General features: G+C 49.7%; 1 protein-coding gene across 1 annotated transcript in view; it reads right to left on the reverse strand.

Annotated features, from left to right (window-relative positions):
• TCERG1L (transcription elongation regulator 1 like) overlaps positions 1 to 24,683 on the reverse strand; it is a gene marked incomplete at both ends in the record, with an annotated part of 66,404 nt that overhangs the window by 19,831 nt on the left and 21,890 nt on the right. The window contains 2 exons of the mRNA XM_084289995.1: positions 1,167 to 1,261; positions 8,802 to 8,927. Of these exons, the coding sequence (XP_084146121.1) occupies positions 1,167 to 1,261; positions 8,802 to 8,927 (221 nt within the window). The remainder of the gene's footprint in view (positions 1 to 1,166; positions 1,262 to 8,801; positions 8,928 to 24,683) is intronic.

The following is a 24,683-nucleotide window of genomic DNA, read 5'->3' on the forward strand; positions in this document are numbered from 1 at the left end:
GCTAATAGCTCACCTGGGACAGGGGTCTGTGTATTGCAACCACGAGGAGGGATTTGCCCAGAAGGGCTGGCTAACAAGGAGGGCAGGCTGGAGGAGGAGCGCTCCCAGCACCTGGGCAGAGCAGCAACTCAGGGAGCAGTGGGGTAGCAGCAAGGGCCAGAGCTGCGGGTGGCACTGGTGGGCAAGCACACACCTCAGTGGGCAAGCACACACCTGGAGGGAGCCGTCTGAGCAGGGGGGAGAACCAGGGAGCACTCAGCACCCCATGGAGGTCGTGTCCTGGCCATGTCACGTCCTGGCTACCACCACTTGCTGCTTGCTCGTGTGTGTTTTTTCTGGTCTTGTGCAAAGACGTAACAGTGACAAGTGCTGAAACCCCATGGGGGGTCCCGTGTGGGGACCCAGCCCCACTCCTGTCCCCATCAACCACAGGGATGGGTCCCTCTGCCTATGGCTGGCCCATGCAGAGGGCACAGCAGCCAAGGCGGGTGCTGGGGCACAGCCGATATGTACGGGCAGCGAGCATTTCAGTGGCTTACAGAAACAAACCGTGAGGAGGAGGTGTGGGAGGAAGGCAGCGATCTAGCTCAGTGCAGTATCAAGACGTGAGAAGCACGTACTTCAGGCAAATATAATAAAGCATGTATGCAGAGGTCTTTATTTTGAAAGCACTTGAAGCACCAAGGATGTGTCCCAGCACCAATACAGATGCAAATGTGGGGAACACCTGCTGAGCCTGGCAGGCAGAGAAGTTTTGCTTGCACAGAGCCTAAAGAAGGCAGCGTGATGGAAACATCAAATTTAAACAAATATTTGAACACCTTCCACATCTCCCCCTCAGGACAGAGCTCCTGGCTTGCACGGAGGAGACGTGTGGGTGAAGTGCCCGCTGCAGGGCAGCTCTGGGCACCTTCCCCACCGCTGCCTCCTGAGCCCCAAGGCTGCAGCCGAGAGCATCGGGGCCGACCCCCTGACACTGCACTGACAGAGCTCCGCAGAGCACTAAGACAAATTAAACAGATAGCTCTTTACAATCGACTGGAGGAAACAATCCTCAATCGACAGCAGAGCTGCAGGTCACAGAGCAGTCCTTTAGAGTGACTCCGATCCGCGCCGCTCGATAGCTTGAAAAGGGTTTTAAAGGAAGACGGAAACCCACAGCAGACCTTATCGCCATCCCGCTCCACGGGCGCGCTTTTTCTGTCGGCGTGCAAAATCAAGGCTGGCGGGCAGGAGGGCCGGCTGGATTCCTTCCCGGTACCTGCCAGGAGAAAGGGTCATTGGGCTGGGTGCACTCAGGGCATGGTCGGCCACACGTGGGGCTGAGCCCCCTGCCCCTCTGTCCCCCATCCCCGGCCCGGTGGCAGCAGCAGGGGCCGGCAGGGCCTGCAGGCCGCGGCTGGGCTCTGCCTCGCCTTCCGCAGCAGTCGTGGCTGAGCTTTTAATTGCTTTTTAATTGGAGCCGCTGTAAGAACAAGCCCCCAGCCCTCCCCTTTCACACGGCAGCTGGCTCCAAGCGAGGTGCCCAGCACTGGGGGTGTTTCCACGGGCTGCAGGAGGTTGGTGAACAGCGAGGAAAGGCAGAAGGGCAGCAGGCATCACACAGGCCAAACAACCAGAAAAAAAGTGTTTTTTTTCCACAAAGGTGAAAGCGAGTGGTGATGGTAGCAGCTCCAGCAGGCAGCACACAGGGCTGGGGATGCAGGTGGCCGTGTCGTGCGGCCCTGAGCATCCCCCCGAGGATAAAAGCCCCCAAAACTATGATTGGGGCCCCACAACACAACATTTAGATTCTTGCCTTAAATCCTACAACATTTTTGGCACCGTTAAACAACAAATGGTGACAACGTTTGGACTCACTCAAGATAAAACCCCAAGAGCAACACCCTGACCCCCAGCACCACTGTGCACACATCCCTGAGGAGTCCCAGCACCGCACCAGAATTACCAGAGAAGGCTCGAACCCCTCCGAAACTGCTGCTACAGCAACCTGCCCACCCTGCCCGTGTGGGGTACGCCACCAGCACCCCGCTGCAGCACTGCTTGCACCCCGAGCACGCTGCTCGAGGGCTCAGAGCACGGCGCGCTGCAGATGGGGCAGCACGGACGGACTGCTCCCATCCCCAGCTGCTGCGGGGCACTTTTTGCCTTCAGGATGGACTAAAACTTGGGTAGAGGAGCTCGAAGGAACTGTTGGCATGTGCTGCTGCTCCAGGAGGGCATATTACGGAGTTGATTCGGGTGTGAAATGGCATTTGATTAATTTGGAAATTACTTAGCAGAAGAGACGTACCTGCAACAGGAACTACATCAAGGGCAAGGCTGGAGCCCACAAAGTGTTTGATTCCCTTTCTCCACTGAATATATCACAATAATAAAAATTTAAGTATAAGTCATTTTTCTCAGAAGACAACTTACTCAATTTTTATGGGTAATGAAGAAGAAGATTTACAAATCATATCAATTAATTTCCACATTAAAGGAGCAAGGAGAAGGGAGCAGCTAATATATATCAAAAGGATCTCTAAATCTATCGTTCTTCATTGGACATCTGCTAGCAGGGAATCACAGCATTACTGCAGAAGTTCAGCTTTGAACACGGATAAATTACATCCAGCTTCATTTTGCCTGCAGGTGGTCACACCTCTGCCTTCTCCTCCCGAACTTCCAAAAGGCTCAGAGCAGACAGCCAGAGAGCCAAAGGCTGGAGACATCAGAGGACCTCTCTGGATCCTGCAGGGAATTTCTCAGTGATGACAGGCACAGCAATGCCACACATACAGCTGGGTATTTTCCTACCAGGGACACCAGCACCAGTAGGAAGAAACTGACCCCAGGACGCTCATCTTCAGCCAAGAGAAAAACCAGGGTCCCGCTGATAAATATGAAGGCACATTTCATTCCTCAATCTGAAACTAAAAATTTTACTACAAAGTTTAAAAAAAGAACAACCTACAAAGGAAATGCACTCTTGTTCATGTCCATAAATGGTGGCACAAGCCATAAAACTCACACCAGAAGAGCTGTATGATGAAAAAAGCATGGCAGAAAGGACGCCTGAGAGCCAAGGATGTTTCTCTCATTCACCACTTTGTGAAGTCTGGAGGCACAATTATAGCACCTGGCTGAAATTCCACTCTGCTAACACATTCTCACACTCTAGAACATGGCAGAGGAAAGATGTGCAGCTTCTTCACCCTCATGAAGGTACTTCATTACCTTGCCCCATGGTTTTCCATCTCTGCCTCTGGCACTGCTGCTACCCCAGGGATATTCTTGGTTTCTGCTGCCACTTGGCACTGGGTTTTAAATCAAACAAAGGTTTTAAATCCGAATAGCATTAACATGCCTTCTGGAAACGTGCTTGTGGAGGATGAAAGGAACCTTGAGACACCTCCCTTGCAGCTCCTTTACAAGCCAGTGTGGGTGCAGTGGCGTGGAAGCAGGTGGAACAGCCCCGGTTTGGAGGCAGTTTGCAGGCTGTGGGCTCCCAGCACGGTGTATGGTAGCGCTGCCGAACGGTGCTGTGCCTCAGCGCATCCAGCTCCTGGCTCTTCTGCTCCTGCCAAGAAGTAATCCCAGAAGAAAGAGCTCTGGAAGGCTAATTACCTCCTGGTGAAACTGTCATACACAAGCTGCTGCTCAGACAAGGCAAAGCCCTGACTCTGCCACGCAAAGGAGGAGCAGCTGAATGTGGAGCAGCACACTTGGACAATGCTTAGCAGACCTTGGGTTTATTTTTCTTTTAGTAGAGCAATCACATCAACTCTACTTCCAGCTCTATTTCTTTCTCTTCCTACCTATTTCTCTAATCCTAGAAGAACAGAAAAAAGCTAGGAGTCTCCATCCCCATGCTGATTTAAGAAGTAGCCAGGAACTCTCATTCATCCACATGCACACGTATGCATGCATGAGGAACACGTTTACCTCGCTGGCATCATTTTTTATCTGACAATTACATAAATTAATAAAAATGGATTTAAACAGACTGTTGCACATGTGAAGCTCAGGGGAAGTTTTGCACCCCTGACACTGAAGAGTGAAACAGGAGAGAGAAGCTCCAACACTCCCACAGCTCAGGCAGTTCAGGTTTGATGCAAAGGAAGGTCCGATGTACGGCACAGCTGCTGTTGCCACCGCTGCTCTCACCCTGCTCTCCAGCAGCTGGAGGCTGTCTTGAAGTACGAAGCACGAAGGCGGCCGCGCTGACCACGCCTGGAGCCTCGCACACCGCTGTGCTCACTCCTGCTTGAACCTTACGCAGTTCCACTCGGAGACTCTCTGTGCTGGCAATGCCCGAAGCAACTTCTCAGCTTTTCTCCTTTGAAAAGCTCTCTCACGTCATCTGAGCAGGGATCTGAGGCCTCACGGAGGGACTTGGGTGCTGCGTCTTCTGCCAGAAATAGCGTGCCGCCAGCGCAGCACACCTACGTGGGCTCCTGCAGCACACAGCTCGCTCAGCACTCACACGTGACACAGCCTTCTGCAAAATGCTGGGCAGTCAGGACACGTGAAATAAAAACAACAACAACAACAAAAAAAAAAAAAACACAAAAAAAAAAACCTAAAGAATTGGGCTGAACTGCTGAAAGTCACTGGGCAGGTCAGGAGTCAGTATTTTTATATCCACAGTGACCACTGAGATGGGTTTTCCCCAGACACCGAAGTTTCAAGCCTGTGTTTCCTCCGTCTAGCTTAAAAACCCTGAGCTGGCTGAGCTCCCCGGGCTCAGGTGGGGCTGTGTGAACGAGGGAACCCGAGCCTGAGATAAAAGATGCAGAGAGCCGAAAGCGGTGAGGCCAGAGGCCAGGTGGGACTCATGGACTGCTCTGCGTGTGCAGGAGAAGGTGAAACAGAGCACAGGCAGGGCTGCTCAGATCACTGAAGACTTCTTCTGGGCCTTGTTAGCTCATTAAGGATCTCTTCTTCTCAGCACATGCCAGGAAGAACAGTGGGCAAGGCGCGGCATTGACCGCTATTGGCAACTGGTGCACGTCTTTCCTCGGGTTTACTCTTTTCTCATTAATCAAACCTTTTTTCTTCCCCTCTTTAACTTAAGTGCATAAAATATACTGCAGGCAGACAATTAAGGCACCGTGACGTATCTCCAGCATAATCGCACGGCATTTTTTGCCCCTAAACTTAGCAGCATAATTACCAGCAGCGCGCTCCCGCAGCCGCCGCAGCGCTGCTGGGGGATGCGCCGGAGGCTGGAGGATAAGGAGGCCTGATTAGAGAGATTGCTCCCAGCCTCCGCGGCAGGTAGAGAGACATGAATAATTCACAGGATGAAAAGCAGAGGTGAAGTAGCAAAATTATCAGACATCTATTACAGAGGATGTAGGCGTGTGACTATAAACATGTTAAATGCAGAATTAGAGAGGATGAGGAAGAGGAGGACTGATTTACCCCACGAGATGCTCTGGACAAAGAGAGAATAAAACTGTTTGGCAAAGGTTTTTAGAGGCCACACTCCTGTTACTCTCAAATGTAGGTTTAAAAATTTGACTCAGTGTTGCAGAGAAATGGATTTATTTCAAGTGCACAATCCAGGCACTCTGCTTTGTGCTAGCCCACCAGTTCTGCTGTATGCCAGTCCTCTCTCTACCCACAGCTTTTTTTTTTGTTTCTTTTGTGGGTTTTTTTGAGCTTAGCCTAAAACCCACATGGGGCGGATGCCCAGCTCCTCCCCTGTTGCTCACTGCTCAGCCACAGGCTGCTTTCACTGCTGGCTCCATCCCTGCCCTGCTCCCGCACGGCTGGGTCCAGTTTCCACCCACCGGCACCGCTCAGAGCAGCGGGCACCTCCTGGCATCACCTGCTCCTTCCCGCACAGCTTATTTCACCCCTTAATTGGTGTGGATATTCTGCTTTCACCCTTTTCTCTGTTATGTGCCACACGCTGCGTTTCCCACCTTAACACATCTCTGCTTGAGCAGCTTTGTCCTTCCCCACCAACCCCTTCCCACTCACTCCCTTATTTTCCCGAAGGCTGGTAACAACACGGCAGCAAAACGAGGACAAATTCTCTGCCTGCTGTACCATGGCACGGGCTCTGTGCCTGGTGCGGAGGCTGGAGACGAGCAGCCAACGCTCTCTGACAGATGGCATTTCCCCAGACAGGGCGCAGGGTGCACAGTACCCCCTGTCCTGATCCACCGGGACCAGGCACAGCACCGGGCTCGTGCCTCGGCCTCCCCCAGCACCAGGCACCCTTACCTACCCCAAAACCACCCAATCTGTGCTTGTCTGCAGTCTTCTGCCTGGGTTTACCTTCTTCTCTCGGCTGCAGCCCCTGTGCTATTTCTCTCCCAGCTCTGTGCACCCCTGCAGGGCTGTCCAGGCGAGCTGCAGTCAAACAGCTCCGCCAGCTCCTGGCGCCGCTCCTTGCCCTGCTCTTTACGTGCAATTCCTATTAAACTTAAATCGAGTTCAAGATCTCGGCCCTGACCCGAAGCACTCGATGGTCTGAGCGCTGAAGATCTGTGAGGTTATGCGGAGCTTTGTGCGGGTGGCAGGGACCAGCTCCACTCCTGTACGGAGCGTCGTGTACGAGGTGTTTTGCCCTTGACTGTAAGGGGAAAAAAAAATCATTGCTACTGGTCGTTGGATATTTCCAGCTTCCAACACAAAAATAAATGCTTACTAGAAGCCAGGACCACTGCAAAGTTTACTACTTGTGCTCCAGAAATACAAAAAAACATAGATTAATTCTGTCTTCAGGAAGGGAAGTTTTTTGCATGTCCTTAGGGGCCCTGTCTCCCCAGCTGACTCCACAACCGGGGCAGCTCCCAGGGTTTTGTCCAATTCTCGCTGTTTCATAACAGCTTTCTGAAGTGCACGCTTCCTTTTCTGCAGCACTTTGAGACTGATGTGTGAAAACACCTTTATTACTGTTATTTGCCCCTAATTATGATCCTTTCTTTGATTGCCTTTCCAATGGAAATAATGATAGCTTGTAGAAACCTATAGAAAAGCGTGTGATCTCCCGAAAAACATTAAAGAAAAATCCATACTAAACTTGAGTGAAATTGCCATTTTTCTTTTAAATGCGGTCAGCAGCAAATCAAAGATGACAATCGGAGGAAGATGAATGTGTTTTCTATTTTCAAGGTAAAGCCAGAACCAAAAATAGAGCGCTCATCTTATTTACATCACTTGTATACGTGCAGAAACCGAACGATTGCTCTTCCAAACCCACGACCTTTCAACACCACGGCCCTTTGATTTACACAACCTATTGACCAAACGCCACATGGGCCTCGTCATCAAAAGCCATCTGGGCTTCGAAGGCTTCACACGGTGTAACCCTCCATCAGCACGATGGGTGGAAGAGGGAGGTTTGTGTCCACACGTCCATGAAATTCCTCTGGCGTGAAACGCAGTGCAAAATGAGGACTGCGGTTTTGCAGAGCAGCAGGACTCTCACACAGAACTTTGTCCTTCTGCACATGCGTTCTTTAACCAGTTTTAGCATTTCTTCCATCTCTTGCTCCTGCCCAGAAAGCAAGTCAATAGCAGAGGAACACACGGATCTTAAACAGAGGAACTGCACTGAGGGTAAAAGAAGTAGGTGCTTAGCTAAAGCCAACTAAGCCAGACAAGAAACTTTAAGTCAAAGTATATCACAGGAAATGTGTATGAACCTTCTTTCAGTCTTGTATCTGTCAGAATATTTTCAAAAATTCCCAACCCGAAGTGGTATAAACTCAGCAAAATAAACTCCATCAGAAGGTCTAATGCAAGACAGGTCTAGGAGCGGACAGACCTGCTGCAAAGAGAGCCTGCAGCTCCAGGCAGGGCTTTGCCTAGCACAGCTGACCCTGAAACTTTTATCGTAGCTGTGGGTAGAGCCCGTGAGCATGATGCACCCACAAGGCAAAGGGCCTAGCAGGACGAGTGACGGCTTTTACACAAAACCCTGCACACACATACAAGTACAGCCGCTTCTAACACGCAGCTTGCAACCCCTCCACAACCATGCTAATGCCGCCTAGGTGTGAAAAAATGGTGTAAATGGTGTCATCTTCTAGGTGGGGAGAATTACACCAGAACTGATACCTAGTAATTCCTGGCAAAGCCCAGCATTTGCCATGAAACCAGCTTGCAGCACGCCCAGGCACGGAGGGCTGCAGCCACCCCGGCGGGCAGAGGACAGCACATCCTCACTCCAGAGGTAGGATTTCACCTCCACCAAAGCTCCTGTCCTCCCAACATGGCAGTGTGTAAGGATTTCTTGTCAGTAGGAAATATGTTCTCCATTTTCTATCGAAATCTGATCTGGTTTTGGTCATGATTTGCAAGGTGTCCGTGTGGATCTGAACAAAGCCATGAGACTTCTTCCAGCTTTTGGGAGAAAGCACCGGCTCCCTCTCACAACAACACACGCATTTACATGAAGATGAATAAAACAGTTTTATCACTCAGTACAGCACAAAGCATCCTCTGAGACTGCAGCCAACGAGGCTTCATGGAGCAACTACCCACAAGATAACCACGTTATCACGGCAATGCTTGTGAGTACCATTGGCATGGGAAATGAAAAGCCCAAGGACATTTCACAAACTTGCCTTTTGTGGCATCAAATGCAAAGCTACTGCCAGTTGCCAGACCGAGCAAACGGGATCTGAAACGCTCTGCAAACACTTGTAATTAGCTAAAGCAAACGCCATAAAATTTGAGCGGATTTTTTAAGGGCCCCCCATTACCGTGCAGGATGGAAAACATGGTTTGGTTGGACGTACACAGATCCCCAACATATGCTCCAGTAATATAATCAGTCCAGAGAAACAGAAACACACCTGTGAATGCCTGATCCATCAGGTTGGCTGTCATGAACGTCACAGCTGGTGCAGACACAGCAGTTACCCTGGCGACTTGCGTTGGCATCAAAGGACTCAGATGAGCATCCACTCTGGAGGCAGAACCTGCATTCGAACCATAATGAAATCACTTTTTCTTTCCAGCAGACAAAAACGCCTTCAGAAAAATCTCTTCTTTCAGCCAGATTTCACATAATGCTTGTTCAAGCTCCTGTGAAACATTTCTCTCTACGCTCACTCAGATGGTTAAAACAATAGGGGCTGAGTTTATTCGAATTACGTGTCTTGTCTGAACGTGATGCCCATTGATTTTTGGCAAATAAGTACAGGTGGATATTTTAAATTACTATAAATGCGTTCCCCCAAAACAAGAATTTCCAAGGACACATTAGGGTGTTCAGAACAGACGTACAGCCAGATCAGTTTTCTTCTTTAAGACTAAACAACACACCTCCGATTTCTGCTCATTACTCATCACCAACCATGTGTGTCCCATTCTCCTCACGGGAAATATTTTGCCAATAACTTACACCAGCAGCTTTCTCCACGTGAATCACAGCCTGCTCACAGACAATCCACAAAACAGAAAACCACTGCATTGCCCAGACGCGATATTCATGATAAGGTAGTGACCCAGACATGCTGCTAAAATCATAATTGAACTAGGCTACTTAATCCTTGAGAACTTGTGGCTATTGCCAAATTTAAGGTCAAACCTTAAGCACTGTTTTCCTATTATCTGTATGTCTGGACGCTGCACATTTTTTCAGAACCTGGAGGAGATCACACCATCTCATTCCCATTTTTGCCTCCATGCCCCGTTGACCAGCTGCCATTTCCAGACTGAGCTGGCAGCAGGGACACCTCCAAGTCTGAGATGGACCGAGAATAAAACCTCGTTTCCCAGGCACGTCTCAAGCTGCAGAACGTGTAGGGTTCAACTCCGTGTCCACTGTAAATGTTTGCACTGATTTGTGTCTTGGTTCCCAGGTGTCCAGGGAACCGATTAAGCACAGCTCTCATTGACACGGGGAACACTGATCGCTTCCCCAAACACCACTAAGAGATCTTTGCACGTTATATTACGACAGTGGTTACTCTGATGTCCTTTTTCTTCCTCAAAACTATGGTCATGGGTACCAGCTCGCCTAGTGCCCAGGCAGAGGGGTAATTCCTCCTTGTTCTGACACAGAGGTGGCACACACAGCCCGCTGCTGCCCACGCTGCCTTCCCCAGCCTTGAAGAATATACTACTTGGTAAAGGATGAGGTATTCATTTTAAATGTAAATGAAACACCTCAGAAAAACAAGATCGCAGTCCAGCAAGGAAAAGCTGAGTTCCAGATGTGCAGAGCGGAGCACAGACAGCATTACTCAGTGTTATTCAGAAAAAAATCCTTAACTTTGGGCTTCAAGGGTGCAGGCTCAGGCCTCAGGAGAAGCGAAATGCCACCTTAAGGTGCATGTTCTGCAAACAAACGGCACCGGTGCTACACACAGGCTCATTTTCTCACACGTGCACACCCCAGGAAGGTGAGCACACCCCGCAGCTGTGGCACCACGACACATCCAGCTTCAGATCTCTGTTTTGTTGCCTCCTCCGAGCCTTGAAAATCGTAAGAATGTGAGAAGATGCTTAATATTTTTTATGGGCTTCTTCCCACACTTCGGCTTTCCCGAACAGCCAGAGCAGAGCCCCACACCACCAGTGCACAGACAGCACTGAGCCTGCCCGGCTGCTGGGAGCACGGAGCGAGAGGAGAGGGACGGGAACACTTCAAGCTGGCAGGCACAGCAGGGATTTGCACAGCACTGATTTTCTTGAGCAATAACTCAGTGCCATCAGTAGGGGGAAGGGGCCAGGGAGCACAGCAGCGAGGCTGTCTCCTCCCCAGGACAGACAGAGCATTGCCCTCGCTAGGGCGACGCGGGTACCTGGGAGAGCCTGGCAAGGCTAACTGCAAGCAGCTGGAGGAAAGGCTCCAGGAAAGGAGGCCGTCTATTATTTCTCTTTATCTTTAGCCATTAAGTCAGTACAGGAGAAATTCTGCCAGACATGATCACTTGTGTGAGAGACGAACTGCCCTGTGCTATAATAAATTTAATCCACGCTTACTTTGAAGGAAGAACGACAAGTAAAGTACTTACAGGAGAGGAACAGGACACCGGGATGCTTCTTGTGCTACCTCAAACGCAAATCAACGTCAGGCCACAACCACGATTACGTACAGATAAAATTGGAGCAACTTCATAAGGTGCTTCATTATCTCCCGCGTGTCGCTGTAGATTAGCTCGCCTCTTTTTTTCCCCTCCATCAAAACATATGTTGCACGCTGAAACGTGATTTTGCGTTACACAATTTTCACTGCCTCTTTATGGTGATTTATTATCACATCCAGCAAAAATAAAATTATCAGTGCATCCTTCAACATGATGGAAGCAATTAGCTCAGAGCTCCCATCCAGACTTGACTCAAGCATATACACACGGATATTTTTTCATACTGCAGATCAAGTTCAACAGCTTAGTTTAATTTTATCTTACGCTCACCAAATAAGCTGGAATGATTTAAGGCAATCATAACATTTAAGGAATAAATATTTATGCTTTCTAGTTCTTCGTGCTCATAAAAAAAAAAGCCGTCTTTGCAATGGATGAATTTAGAATACAAACAAACCCGGTGGATTTAGTTGAATGTCACCATGCAATCCAAGCTTTCAGGATGAACTCAATATAACCTGGGCTGCAATAATACCAAAACGTGAACCTTAAAGAGCCCGGCACCCACCCACACGTACCCCGTGCGCTTTGTGATTAAGTTTAAGGGAAATTTTACTACAAAACCACTCTGAGAGGGAGGAGTAGAAAAGTCGTCTTTCCTATCAAGCCTCCGAATGCTGCTGTGCCCAGCAGAGCACCGACTGGCGAGTGGTGCGTTTTGGACCCCGTGATCTCAGAGGTCTTCTCCAACCTTGATGATCCCACAATGGTTCTATGACTTTGGGAACATCTGTCCACATTTAAGATCATCTCAGCGCAGATGCATTCTACTGTCGTTTAGAGATTTAAGAAGCCTACCTCTCCATGTAACCGTGGCAATGACGTTGCAAGGCCAGAGGAGGACAAAGCCAGACAGATGAACCCCCCTGGGCACAGCCCGCGGCCACTTCAGGGCCAGCTGAGCCCCCGGGGAGCCGCTCACCTCCTCTCTGCACCACGAGGCATGGCATGGCACGGCATGAGGGATGTGCCTCGCTGGGCACTGTGAATGCAGCTGGCAAGACGAAGGTTTGCTTGGCGAGGGAGGTTTCCTGTTTTGCACCTTGTTTTGTGCTTGGAACACGGCTGTTTTGGTTCCTCTGCTTTGTCAGAAACGTATTCTTGCTGTCTGCATGCATATTCATTACACTCTGCTGCGTACAGATAGGATCACCCTTGTTTTTATTTTTTAAGATGGCAAAATATGTCAGTGGAATAAAGCCCAAGAATATGATTTTCAGAACTGTACCCACGGCTGAAGAGCAGAAAACCCATTAACGGTATAATTTTGTTGACTTTCAAGTCACTGATGCAACGCTGAAAATCCCACAGTCAATAATAAGCCCAGCAGGTACTCCCAGATATGCTTCTTTCTAAGTCAAATATGAGCTGCGATGGTTCTTTTCTACATCCAAATTGAAATGTAATGAGGGAATCTATTAACAAAGAGTATTAAATATTCAGCATTCTGGCTCTGCTCGGCAAAGGCTTTACCTTAAAATTTCCAGAGGGACCCGCAAGCAACGCTGACGTCTCACAGGCTTTGCCCTTTCGATACCATTTGGAAATTTTCCTCTTTTGGAAAAGAAAAACAACAAACAAGACCCAACCAACCAAAACAAGAACAGCCCAAACCAGGACACAACCTGTAAATACGAAATAAAATGCTAATATTGAACCTGAAATGCTGGCAGAGCTGTCCTCGCTGCTTGGCTTGGCTGCTGTTTCTCTCCGCAGTGGGTATGTACAGAAAGCAAGTCCTTGGGGAGCAGAGAGCATCCCCCTGAAACCTGCCATCGATTCTGGATTTGTTATTGATAATAAACCCGAACGTGCACAGCCCCACGGAGCAGACGAGAGCAGTGCTGGACAACCCAGAACGACATCGAAGGAGAAATCCTGGCCCCGAGCAAATCCAAACTCCCTCGTCTCCCACGGGTGACTCCAGAGTCTCCTGGCTTCTGGGGGTTTTTCAAATGAAAACCTGTGCACAGCAAGCGAGGAAGCACCTATCAACAATCTGATGGGATACAACAGCAAATTAAGAGAAAACATCACACAACAAGCCCCGGACTTGTGCCCATACCACAGCAATAACAAGTGCTGCAAACAGTGCTCCCACTGCCTGCAGGAGGACCCCTGGTTTGAAATGGGGCCGTATTTCCCCGACCTGATAGATGTGTTGTGTCCATACGAACATTAAGCGTAAGATGGACACATGGGGTAAGTCCTTCTGGGCCGGCACCCTGCTCCTAACACACAGCTAATTGCAAACATTGAAGGAAGAGCACAACGTGGCTAGGATGCAGTGACACATGGGGAAAAGGTGTAGGGATAAAGCAGAGAACCAGCACAATGTTTCAGCAGGGCACTTCCAGACCTTCCAATAATCACAGCTCAAAGAACGGAATAATCCTTAATGGGCTCTTTTTGTCCACGGATGTGTGCTACACCCATTAAAATAAAAACCCTTACAGCTACAGAGAGGTTTTTACATTTACAGAGCTCTGGCCTTGAGCAAGCAGGCGTGCAGACAAACCGGGAAGCAAGTCCTGGGGCTTTTTGGTTTGTTTTTTGGTACGAACATACATGCTCGTTCAGGAATAGCTGGCGCTGAGCCTGCGAGGTGTTTGGGGCCGGGCACCATCCACAGCTCTGTTGGGTTTCTATCAGTTGGCTTGCAAGGCCTATGGAGATGTCTTGGCGTCCTTCGCCTGCCCACACGTGCAGCAGCTGCTCTGCTCAGGCCGAAGGCAGTGCTTCCCGAGTGTTTGAGGAGATGCATCGACAACAGAAAACAAACAGCAGTGGGCACCTTCGAAGGTGCCCAGAAAAAAAGTGCACAAAAAATGATATAAAAAAAAAAAAAGAAATGAGATCCTTCGTGGTCCAAACCACCCCGTGGTAACGCAGGCTCACTGGGTTGCTGTGCTCCTGGCTGCCTGCCCGCCACACAAAGAGCAGCCCTGTGGGCAAGGAACATTTTTCATCATGAAATTTTAAAGGAAATTTTAAAGGAACTTTGCACCAGCTCTGCATCATCTGGGAGGTACAGGCAACGGCTACAGGTTTTTTTCTTAAAAATACATTTTAAAAATACGCAAAACAGCTGCTCGGAATTCTGCATGATGTTATACCTCATTAAAAAGAAATCAGCGATCCCAAGAAAGCAGACTTGGCACCCTGTCTCTCACTGGCTCCCTCTGTTCTCAGTGCTGCTCAGGTCTGGCTACCTGCAGAGAGCACCAGGTGGGGCAGTCCCAGCTGCTGAGAGGTATGGAAAGATGTTTCAGACACCAAAACCAAAATAATTTGAGATCGTTCTGTTGCTGATTGACGTCCTCTCCCAAAACCAGGGAGCCTCAGAAGTGCTGAAGAACGCCCTTTTCCCTATTTCAGGGGCACAGCTCAGGGTTTTCACTGCTGGCATTTTCCCAGGTTTATGGCAGGAATCTGGGAATATTCTCTGACAAATCTCAGACAGGTCTCCAGGAGGACGAAGGCTCAGCAGCTCTGCTCTGCCAACAGTGCCACCATGGCACAACCCGCCCAGCTCCGATCTACAGCCAGATTTGGGATCTTGAATATCCCATTGCCACGAGCTCCCCAGCGGGACGTGCCTTAGAAGCCCCACGTGAAGGCAGAGGCTGCCCCTGAAACGACGCCACCGCTCCTGCAGCACTGCATCTGCTGGAAACTGCAATTATTTGGTTACAGATGTGCGAGCGCGGCTCATCCTGATAACGTCCACGTTTTGAAAAGGCACCAATATTTTTAGAAGCTTGAAGAAGCTTCGATAAATCATGTAAATTACCACTAGCCCAAGCCAGAAGAATTGCAACCAGCTTCAATTTTTCACCTCAAACAAGCACTGGAAGTGAGGAGAGATGCTTTCTGAGACCTGAACACGAAGCCCAAATGTTAATGTGCTGACAGCACCAGCACCACCAAACCCACACCACCTCAGCCAAGGCACGCATCAAGGCTCCTGTGCCTGCCAGCAGCACCCCCAGACCTCAGCCCGAGCATGGAGCAACCCCGAGCACTTCTCACTGGGGCTCTGGGCAGCGTGCTTCCCACCTGCTTGTCCCCATCCCACGACCAGTGCCAGGAAAAAGCTCCCAGAAGATTGGTTTCCATCGGCCTTTCGTTGAGCTTACACCGTGTTTGACTACACAGCACACCTGCAGAGCACAAATTTACCTTCCGGGGGCTGGCAGCTACTTTCTGCTGTTCTTCCAAAGGCAATCCTGCATGGGGGATGAGCAAAGCTTTGGGCCCTCCAGCTGAGGCATAGGAATGGGAACCAGAGACATACCAGCCGGGATCACAGCACAAACAGATTTTCTGCTCTGCAACTGGAGCAGAGGAGAACACGTCTCTGAAACAACCACGTGAAGTCAGAAGCGATCAAGCAGATGGTGTAAATCAGAGCAGCGTGTTAGTGCTGGGTTGGTTCGGATGTGTTTGGGGTAAAATGAGCCACTTCGTAAATCCGTGTATGGAAACCAGTTCTACTGTGCTCCTTGAAAAGAGCTGTGACAGACTTGGATTTAAGTCCTCCCTTCCTCTGAAGGCCATTATGCTCAACAAACATCTGCTAATGAGCCATTATTTGTTTAAAAACAGAACTGTGTAAATCTGCTCTGAGTGCACTAAAGAAAAAGACAACGCTAGGTGAGAATTTCAGCTGTTTCAGCTGGCTCTGCTGTGAGCTGAGCAGGTCTTTTTATTTGTTTTTTAAATAATTTGAGCCTGAGCATTATTTCCAGATGAAATTTGCACAGATTTGGTGAGGATTTATGGGACACTTGAGCTTCCCTCCTAGATCTGAGAACATCTCAGACTGTTTCAAAACTATTTGAATCCAAACACGGCCGGAGCCCTGAGCCACATGGAAAGCTGCTGTGGTGGCAACCCAAACCCAGCGTTTGGGAAGCCCAAAATTTCTGCTTGGGAGAGCCAAACACAGAGAGGCTGGAGGGAGTTAGTGTTCCCCCACTAATGAGGGCAGCCCTGAAACCTGACTACTGCCTCACGCAGGGATTCAGCCATTTACAGAGACAGAAATACCGGGACCTACCGGCAAGCGAAACTGCGGAGAAAGTACTTTGACAAATTACAAACCTGGCAAAATATTTACAGATAATTTGTTTCTCTTCTGAACCCGGAGTTAAATGTATAGCAAGGTGGGAAACGAAATCATACGTGCCCTGGCAGGGCTGAGAGAAAATATAAATGAGGGAATAATTCAAGTGGTTTGTTTCCCACCCATTAATTTCTAATTTGATCTCCTTTACACCTCACTGGACATGCCAGAAGAGAAATATGACAAAATGTATTTATTAAACACGTACCCAAGCTGTGTCTGTGGGACAGCTTCTACCCTAGGAACCCACACTCTGGCTTTTAAACAACTTACTGCTTTTGCTTTGTAAAGCCACGCACGCCGTGGCAGTGGAGCAGCACCCCGGTGTGCCTGTCCCAGATGCAGGAGCCAGAGGCGGCCCCAGCAGTTTGGGTTTGGAACCCAAACCCAGCGGGCAGTGTGCCCCCACCTCCGTTTTACAACTAAGATTTTTCAACCAGTAATGCAATAATTGCTTTTTAAACGCTTTAAATTTAAAACTAAATCACTCAGATTGGACAGAAAGGCAGCAAGTTAAGGGAGCAGTAAATGGAGAGGAGAATGAACTTGGATGTGTTTTGTTTCATCCTCAGGTGGGAGAAGGGAGGGCTGGAAATCCCTGCAGGTATGAAGGTCACATTCACCTCATGCCCAGTACAGAAAGTCTCCTCTGCCTTCGTGTCCCCATGTCACCGCCGCAGAGAGCATCGCCCGGTGCTGCCAGGCACAGCGGGTCTGTGGGGATGGACGGAGGCACTCCTGGTGGGGCCGTGCTCCACAGCCTTACCTATCTCTGCTTCCTTTTACTGGGAACAATTGGAGATTCAACTGCCTGGTTGTAGAGCACATCACGAGAGGAGCCGTTCTGGGGCTGAGAGAAGAACAAACAGTTTTTTGTTTGATAATCTGAATTACTCGCAGCTGCTTGGAAGCACTTAGGGAATCCCGAGACATGAATCACAGGTCAGGCTGCCTTTTTTTTTTCCTTAGTATTTTTTTGAAATTAAGCTGTAACAGATAAAACAAGTGACTGGCGACGGAAGACGCCTCTCAGCACCCTCTGGAGCCTGACCCCAGAACCACATTTATCTGGGATAAAGCTGCCCCTGAGCGAGGCCCCCAGAAGGACACCTCTGCCACCCCGCAGGGCAGCTCCTCTGCGGCTGGGGCGAGCTGTGGTCCTGGGCTGAAATCTTCCCATGGAGCAGCTCCGGGTTCTGCTGCTGGGGCTGTCTGAAGGAAAGTCCTTGAAGGTTTTTTTATTTTTTATTTTTATATATATTTTCTAGCTATGTTTTCATTGTCAGAGAAGCACTGACTTGAGGCTGAACTAGTTCAGTTTTCTTTAAAAAAATGTGCACAAAATGGAAAAAAGAGCATGATGAGGTGCGAAGAGAAACTTATAAAAACTAAAAAAAATTGAGTTTGTGATTTTCATTTGTGCGCAATTATCACTTGTTCCCTTAAAGATAAAAGTCAAAAATAAATTATTGTGTCAAAAAGTTGGCAAGCTGGGCGTCCAGATCAGTTTCAGATAATTAAATGAGATGCATTTTGGAGCAGAGCCAAATCCCGATAATATGGCAATTACTTACTTAGAGCCCAGTCAAGATCATATAACACTTTCCTCCCGCGTCTTCATTACTGTCTTGCTTTAAACTCCTCTGTTAAATTATCTCGAGAGCTCGCAGAAAAGCAAAACCACGGCTTTCACCAGGCTCCTTGGTAACAACGGGTGGGTGTCGCCCATCCCTGGCCCTGCAGGGAAGCCGCGAGGCGCTGCTGGGTGGCTCGCCCGAGCACCAGCAGCCCGAGCGGGGACACCCCGGGGTCCCGGCGGTCCCCCCAGCCCTGCCCACGCAGGAGGCACTGGGACGAGGTCTCCTCTCCCCTCTTGTTCCCTCCTGTCCCCTCTTCCCCTCCCAGCCCCTCTGCAGAGGCACGGGACAGGATCTTCACATCTCTGAAAACCCTTCAGGCTGCCCCGCAGGACTGCGAATCACGAAACCACTCTACGCTGGGTAATTTTCATTCACTGTGATTTTAACAGGACAATTGATTCCTAGCAAAGAAGAGAAAATACGATTTCATCTCGTTTCATGCAAGCAGGTATTTACAAGATACAAATCACGACGACAGCACGGCCGCAAATATTAGATTTCAGCCTGCATTAGGCTGGCATTGTTTTAAATTACTTTTCTTCCACTAAAGTTTATCTGAGAAATTTCTTCCTCCAAAATGATCCCTACTGCTGTCAAACACACGCTGCACACATGCCAAGATGTTAATTTGAGGGAAAGGAGAGGAAAATCAGCCCTTTTACGCTGGTGATGAGACGTTTAGCAAGTGACTGCTGCTCTCCCCCTTGGGCTCCCCGTCACCCCAAGCCCTGCAGGGCGTTCGCACCACTTGCACTCCAAGCGGCTTCACTCATTTTGAGTGAAAATTCACACATTTGCACAGGCAGACACTGAGCTGCACCAACTCCCCCCAGCCAGGTCCCTGCTGTCCGTCAGCTCCGAGCAGGGAACAGGAGCTGGGTAAAGACCAATACCGAGCAGAGCCCTGACATATTTTGTTCCTCCCAGAAAAGCTGCTCTCGAGAAAATAACACGAGGCTATAACTTTGTGAGGCGTGGATTGTAGGAGGACACAGCCTGACCACGCCATGCTCCGAGGAAAACGCCAGCACATGCTGGAGAAACCTCCAAAAAGCCTGGGCAGAAGGCACCACGGCTGCAGGAGTGCCACGGCAGCACCCGACCTTGCCCCATTCTTTAATTAAGCAGAGACCAAAACATTTCTGCAAAATCCCGAGGGTGTACTTGTGCATCTTTGGGGTAGCGGAGGGCCTTCCCACAGCCCAGCCCTGAGGGTGGGCAGGCAGAGGGATGAGTTTTGGCCTTTCTGCTGCTCCTCACACCTCCTCCTCTCATGAGGCTGCTTCCCAGAGGGAACAGCTCCGGGGGCAGAGCCCCAGGCCCAGCAGTGCTCCCGACATGGGGTGAGCCGGGCCAGCCGCACCGCAGCGCCCAGAGCCCCGCCAGGCACCGCGGGGAGCCCCCAGCACCCTCCCGCGCCGCAGCGCTGCCACTTGTCAGTCAGAAGCCGCTAATTGCAGCCCGTTAAACCTCTAATTGCTTTTCGAGAAAGCCTCGCTGCTGCACATGGGCAGGCGGAGGCTTCTCGATTGGAAAGATTTCCCGGAGGAATCGTTCTGAGATGGGTTTCTGGCCTCCTCGTTTCTCGCCTTTCAGGGGACAGAGGCTCTGCACCCCGCTGTGCTCCGCACCCTTTTCTGTTTCCTAATTTTCTAATATTTTTCTGATTCTTTTTTCTAATTTTCTGCACCCTTTCTATCATTCAAGGCACCCAGCACACCCCAGCAGACATCCAGCTTCTGAGCCACTGCAGGCGGGTTCCTTGCCCGAAGCCCTGCAGAGAGGGTTCCCCACGGCCACCAGTCCTCGTCCTGCCCCTCGGGGCTCGGATGGTCCTGGACAGGAACCACCAAAAAGAGGCGCCCGTAAAATTTCAACTCCAGGACCGGTCTTGATTTATTTAGTTACAGGGTTTTTAACCACCATTTAAAGTATGCTTCCTAACAGCTACATACATCAAGTGTGAAATTAGATTCCCTGCTCTCGCTTTCATTAATTAACTCCCTGAATCTCTTCCAGTCAGCGCAGACTGCGCACCATCCAGGGCACAGCTCCGGCTCCAGCTCTGCGTTTGCCGAGTTAGCTCCTCTTCCCCCAAACAGGAGAGCTGCCTTTGCCAACAAAGATTTCTTCTAAGCACCAAACCATAACCAAAGCTGCCCTAGCACCAACTTACCCGTTTTGCCTTATTAAAACCTGGCCGTGTTCCTTCTGCCCAAACGCTGTCATCAGAAGGGCACAGAGGTGTGTACCCAGCTCTGCCTGCTGTAAGGGGGGAGGCAGCTTCACATTATAAAGGTGGTGCTGCTAGAACTATCCCAAAAGCTTGCACGCCTAAGAGCTGGGTGCCAACCCTAACGTGACAACGTTTGAGGCAGTCTGACACCCAATCTCCAACTCTTTGGCCAAAACCAAACAAACAGCCCAAACATTTTTGGAAGTTCTGTCCTGGTTAGCCCGGCACGGTGCTGGTGTTCCTCTGCCTTCCAAGCGCCACGACTGAAGTTCATTTCCATGCAGTGCATTAGGACTCATCTTCGTTTGCATTTCCACAAGCAGTATGAACTCGCTGCCACATCATAATTAAATTAATTCCTGTAATGCCCTCGGGTGCGTGCGGCCAGCAGCGCGTGTTTGCAGAGGAGATGTACACAGCGTTATTGAATCGCTCCCCGGCGAGCAGCAGCAGGACAGTTATCTTTATCCTTTTCAAAGCGATTACAGCCTTCTAAAACCAAGCAGCCCAGTGAATACGATCCTCTGGAAAGCAAACAACATGCTAATACAGAAAAAAAATCAAACATTGCCACTCTCCCAGCAAAACCATCTTTGCCTACGGTAACCAGCGTGCGCCTGCTAGCCAGCACAAGAGCGAGGCCGTGGTGCCCGTGCCATATCGCACAGAAAGTCAAACCACTTGTTTGAGAGAAGTGAATGAAATCAGGGTGCTTATTTGGTGTGATTTACAAAGCCCACAGAATTACAGCATCCTCTGGATTTACCGGGAAAACAAGCCGTGCACGAAGTGAAGCCGAGCCTTCCTGCTCACTTAAAATACATAAAAATATGGTTCCCCCGATGTGCACAGACATTTCCTCGGGGGAAGGCTTACAGCACCAGGACCGAGACAGCCCGCTACCAGCATTTTAATTACTTACTGATATTTAAAATAACGTATTTATTAAGATTGATATGCAAATCTCTGTAATTTAAACATACCTGAATTCCCTGCTGTAGACTTCTTAAAGATTATTTCCCCTTAATTCCCACTCACAAAGGTCACACTCGGGACATTACTGTTTTACTCCTCAGTAAGACACAAATGAGACGTGACTGATGGCTGAGGAGCGGCATTTGAGCCCCTGTTTTGCTAGCAGTGGTTCGTGTGCGTATCGAGGACACGTGGCCCAGCCACCGAGCTCGTTTCAGGCAGCGCTGGTCCTGCTGCCTGGCAGAGCACAGCGCTCACCCTCAGCTGGACAAAAAAAAAAAGTTAGCGTGAGATTTGCCACGATCCAACAACGTCTCACCTGCTGAGCTGCCACGCTTTCTCACCCAAGGTCCATGACACCAGGCACCGAGCAGATGGTTTTTGGGGTTATCCATGTGCACGGGGGGACAGAGCCCCCTGTGCCACCCCCCCAGAGCACAGGCACCAGCGAGAGCCCGGCCCCTGGGCACAGAGCAGCCCCCGGGCTTTACCCTCATTCCTCTGCCACTCTGCCTCTGCTTGCCACGCTGATGGAAGGCCTCCATTTATCTTTATTTTCCCTCTGAAAGCAGCCTGGCCCTCTTTCAAGAGGCAGCCAGACCCCTTCTCCTTTCCTGCCAGGAGATGAAGCTGTAAGCCTACATCTGCCCCAAATACACATGGGGGAAGCTGGAGACACAGGGGCTGCAGAAGGGTGGGGAATGGTTCATAGGGCTCCTGCTCCATCCTGGGCATCACATCCCCATTGCTTCCTTGCTCATGGGTGCTGCTGGGCAGCACAATGCCACGTGCCACAGAGGGACACCTCGGTGCCATGCCCCCCCTGTGCTGCCCGTCCCTAACCCCGGCAGCGGGGGGTCCCCATAGGCACCAGGCAGTGGCTGCTCTCCAGTGCACCCCTGTGGGGTGACGCTGCTCGTTAATACATTCACATCTGCACCACGTTTATCATCTATTTCCAGTCGTATGAAAACCAACTCCAGCATAAAATTTCAATCTTGCAGTTTAATAGGATGTAATTCTGAAAGAATACAGCGAGTTGCGCGGCAGCAAGCCTCCGAACTCCAGCTTGCTGGCTGTCGGAGCGAAGTAATTATTTCTGCATGAACTAATCTTTTGTGTTTTGGAGAAAAAATCTTCAACTACTTATTTCTGGGAGGATTTGAGCTATAAATTAGTTTGGGAATTTTAAAATCAGTAACACTGGAACCAGAAATGTGATTCCAGCTTTTTTTTCCCCATTCCTTACACGCTTGTGCAACGAGGGGGTTTGAGCCAAGCTTTACAATGACTGGTTCTTGAAACTAGTGGGGAAGTCGACACGATGCAGTGCCTGGCAGAGTGTTTTTTTTGTTTTTTTTTTTTTTTAATTTCTGGAAAGCACAGAGGGCTGGTTAAACCACTGCCTGCTCCTTCAAGTGTTCCCCAGAGCAGTACCAAGCCAGGCGGCCTCTCCTTTTTCCTGCCGTTTGCTTCCAGCCCATGGGCAAACATCAGCGCAGCTCCTGGGGAGCCTTCAGCCGAGCAGCTCTCACCCCAGCTCCTCACCCCGTGTTTTTGGGGCTGGGTGACATCTGCCCTCGCTTCACATCGCTCCGCAGGGTTGGGGTCCAGCAGAGTGGCCACTGCAGACACAGCCTGCCCAGCGCTGGCGATGGATTTTGTAATTCCAGCCCAGCCCTTTATCCAAATAATCCGTGCTTGGTTTCTGTGCAGGGCCAGCAGCAGCCCTTCCCCCTGCGGGGCTGCCAGAACTCCTGCCTTGTTTGCAGAAACATCATCAGCTCGCTCCGAATGCGATCAACAGAACTAAATTTGCAATAAAATCAATGAAATTCTATTTAGCTACTCCAGGGAAGCACCTATGGCACGCTTAAGAGCATGGAATTTAATTAATTTTCCTTATTTATATTCTGGCCAACAAGCCAAGATTCATTTTACCTCGTTAGATTTATTTACACATATATTGGGGCCAGACTGAGAAACGCGAGTCACCCAGAGACCATCCACGGGGCTCCTCACTGCAGCTGAAGCAGCCGTGGAAATCGCTCGGCATTTCTTTCCCACCGCCGAAGAGGCTGAACGGGCAGAGCTGTTTGACTGGATAAAAGAAAGAGGTTTCTGTATGGTGATTAATATAAAAAAAATCATTTCCCGTGTAGGCCATAATGAGCATCTTCTACAAGAAGGAAGCAAACTCTGCAGATTCTGAGCAGCAGCTGCAGGAGGCACGGGATGCCTGCCTGCCTTCCTCCTCCTGGGCTGTTTCTGCACCAGGTTTACCCACCAGCCAGACCGGGCTCGGTACCACAGATTCAGATTAAAAGTTAAGAGCGTGCAGGGTCAGATCCCCGCTACAGCTTCCTTTCACAATGTCAAAACAAGCCAACAAAATTGGCTGCAAAAATAGCGAAAACCAATAATAAAGAAAAAAAGCGAGCTTCTCGCTGGTAAGTTAAAATTTTCTCTGGTGAAATCCAAAGCAGCCTCACTCCTCAGCACCTTCCCATCGTTTATATGGAGCTCAGCAAAACGTGCTCCTTCGCCGTGCTCTGGGATCCCGGGCGAGCAGCAGCCCCACGTCACCACACCCTGGGCTATTTGGCACCGCAGCAGCTTCGCATCCTGACTTTATAAAGCCCTGAAAATGCAGACGGAGTTCCAAATGGTTTAATTGCATACATAAATTTCAGGGAACAACACCAGCAGTCACCAAAACGATTTGTTCCCTCGGCTGATGTAAGCCCCACGAACGCCACCAGTAATTCTTGTCCACACGTCTCCTCCTGAGGGGGGCAAGCTAACACCTGCCTTCCCCAAACCATCCCATTATCCTGGCACAGCCTATTTCTTCATTTCAGTCAATTTGTTGTTTAATTTGTTTGGTTTTTGTTGGTTTTTTTTTGTTTTTTTTTTTTTTTCTCCGAAGACTCCTGCTACTCTGACAATATATGAAGTTTGGATACGAGACTGCTCTAAGCAACAGAAACTAAATGGCAGTCTGCAGCGGGGAAAAAAATGTGGAGCAGGAAGATCCTTTATGGAAAGGTGTCCCAGGGTGCAAAAAGATGCCTCGTGCTGCTGATGAGGAGGAGCTGAACGGACCCACACGGGCACTGAAGTGTGAGAGCAGGGGTACAGAGCACAGGGGTGCAGAACTCAGCGCCTCGGGAGGAGACGGGAGGTGGGAGAGCCAAGGGCTCAAGGGTGCAGTGCAGCACAGGGAGCAGAGAGAAATACAGGCACTGCTTCCTCACCTGCCTCGTCCTTCCTCTTTTTGATATTAGTGCTCATCTCTCAAGTACCAGCAGCGATAACCGCCTAGGTCTGCGGCTTATTTGTCTCTTGAACGGGGAAGGAAACACCCCGCAGGTATTTTGGCAGAGTAGCTGCTGTTGCTAACACACGGAATCTGATTTCAGCTCCCTGCAGCAGCGTACCAGCACTGTTCGAAGGGGGGAAAAAAAAAACCTACTACTTGTTTTAACAAGTAGTTAAACAGAGTAAATTAAGTCCGACTTTTATGACATTTACCAAGCAAACAGCTGGGCATGAATGGAAGGATTTGGGTTGTTTGCCTTTTCTAACTAGGACATGAAATA

Source organism: Netta rufina (genome assembly GCF_964035555.1).
Source record: "Netta rufina genome assembly, chromosome: 7".
NCBI classification, from domain to species: Eukaryota; Metazoa; Chordata; class Aves; order Anseriformes; family Anatidae; genus Netta; species Netta rufina.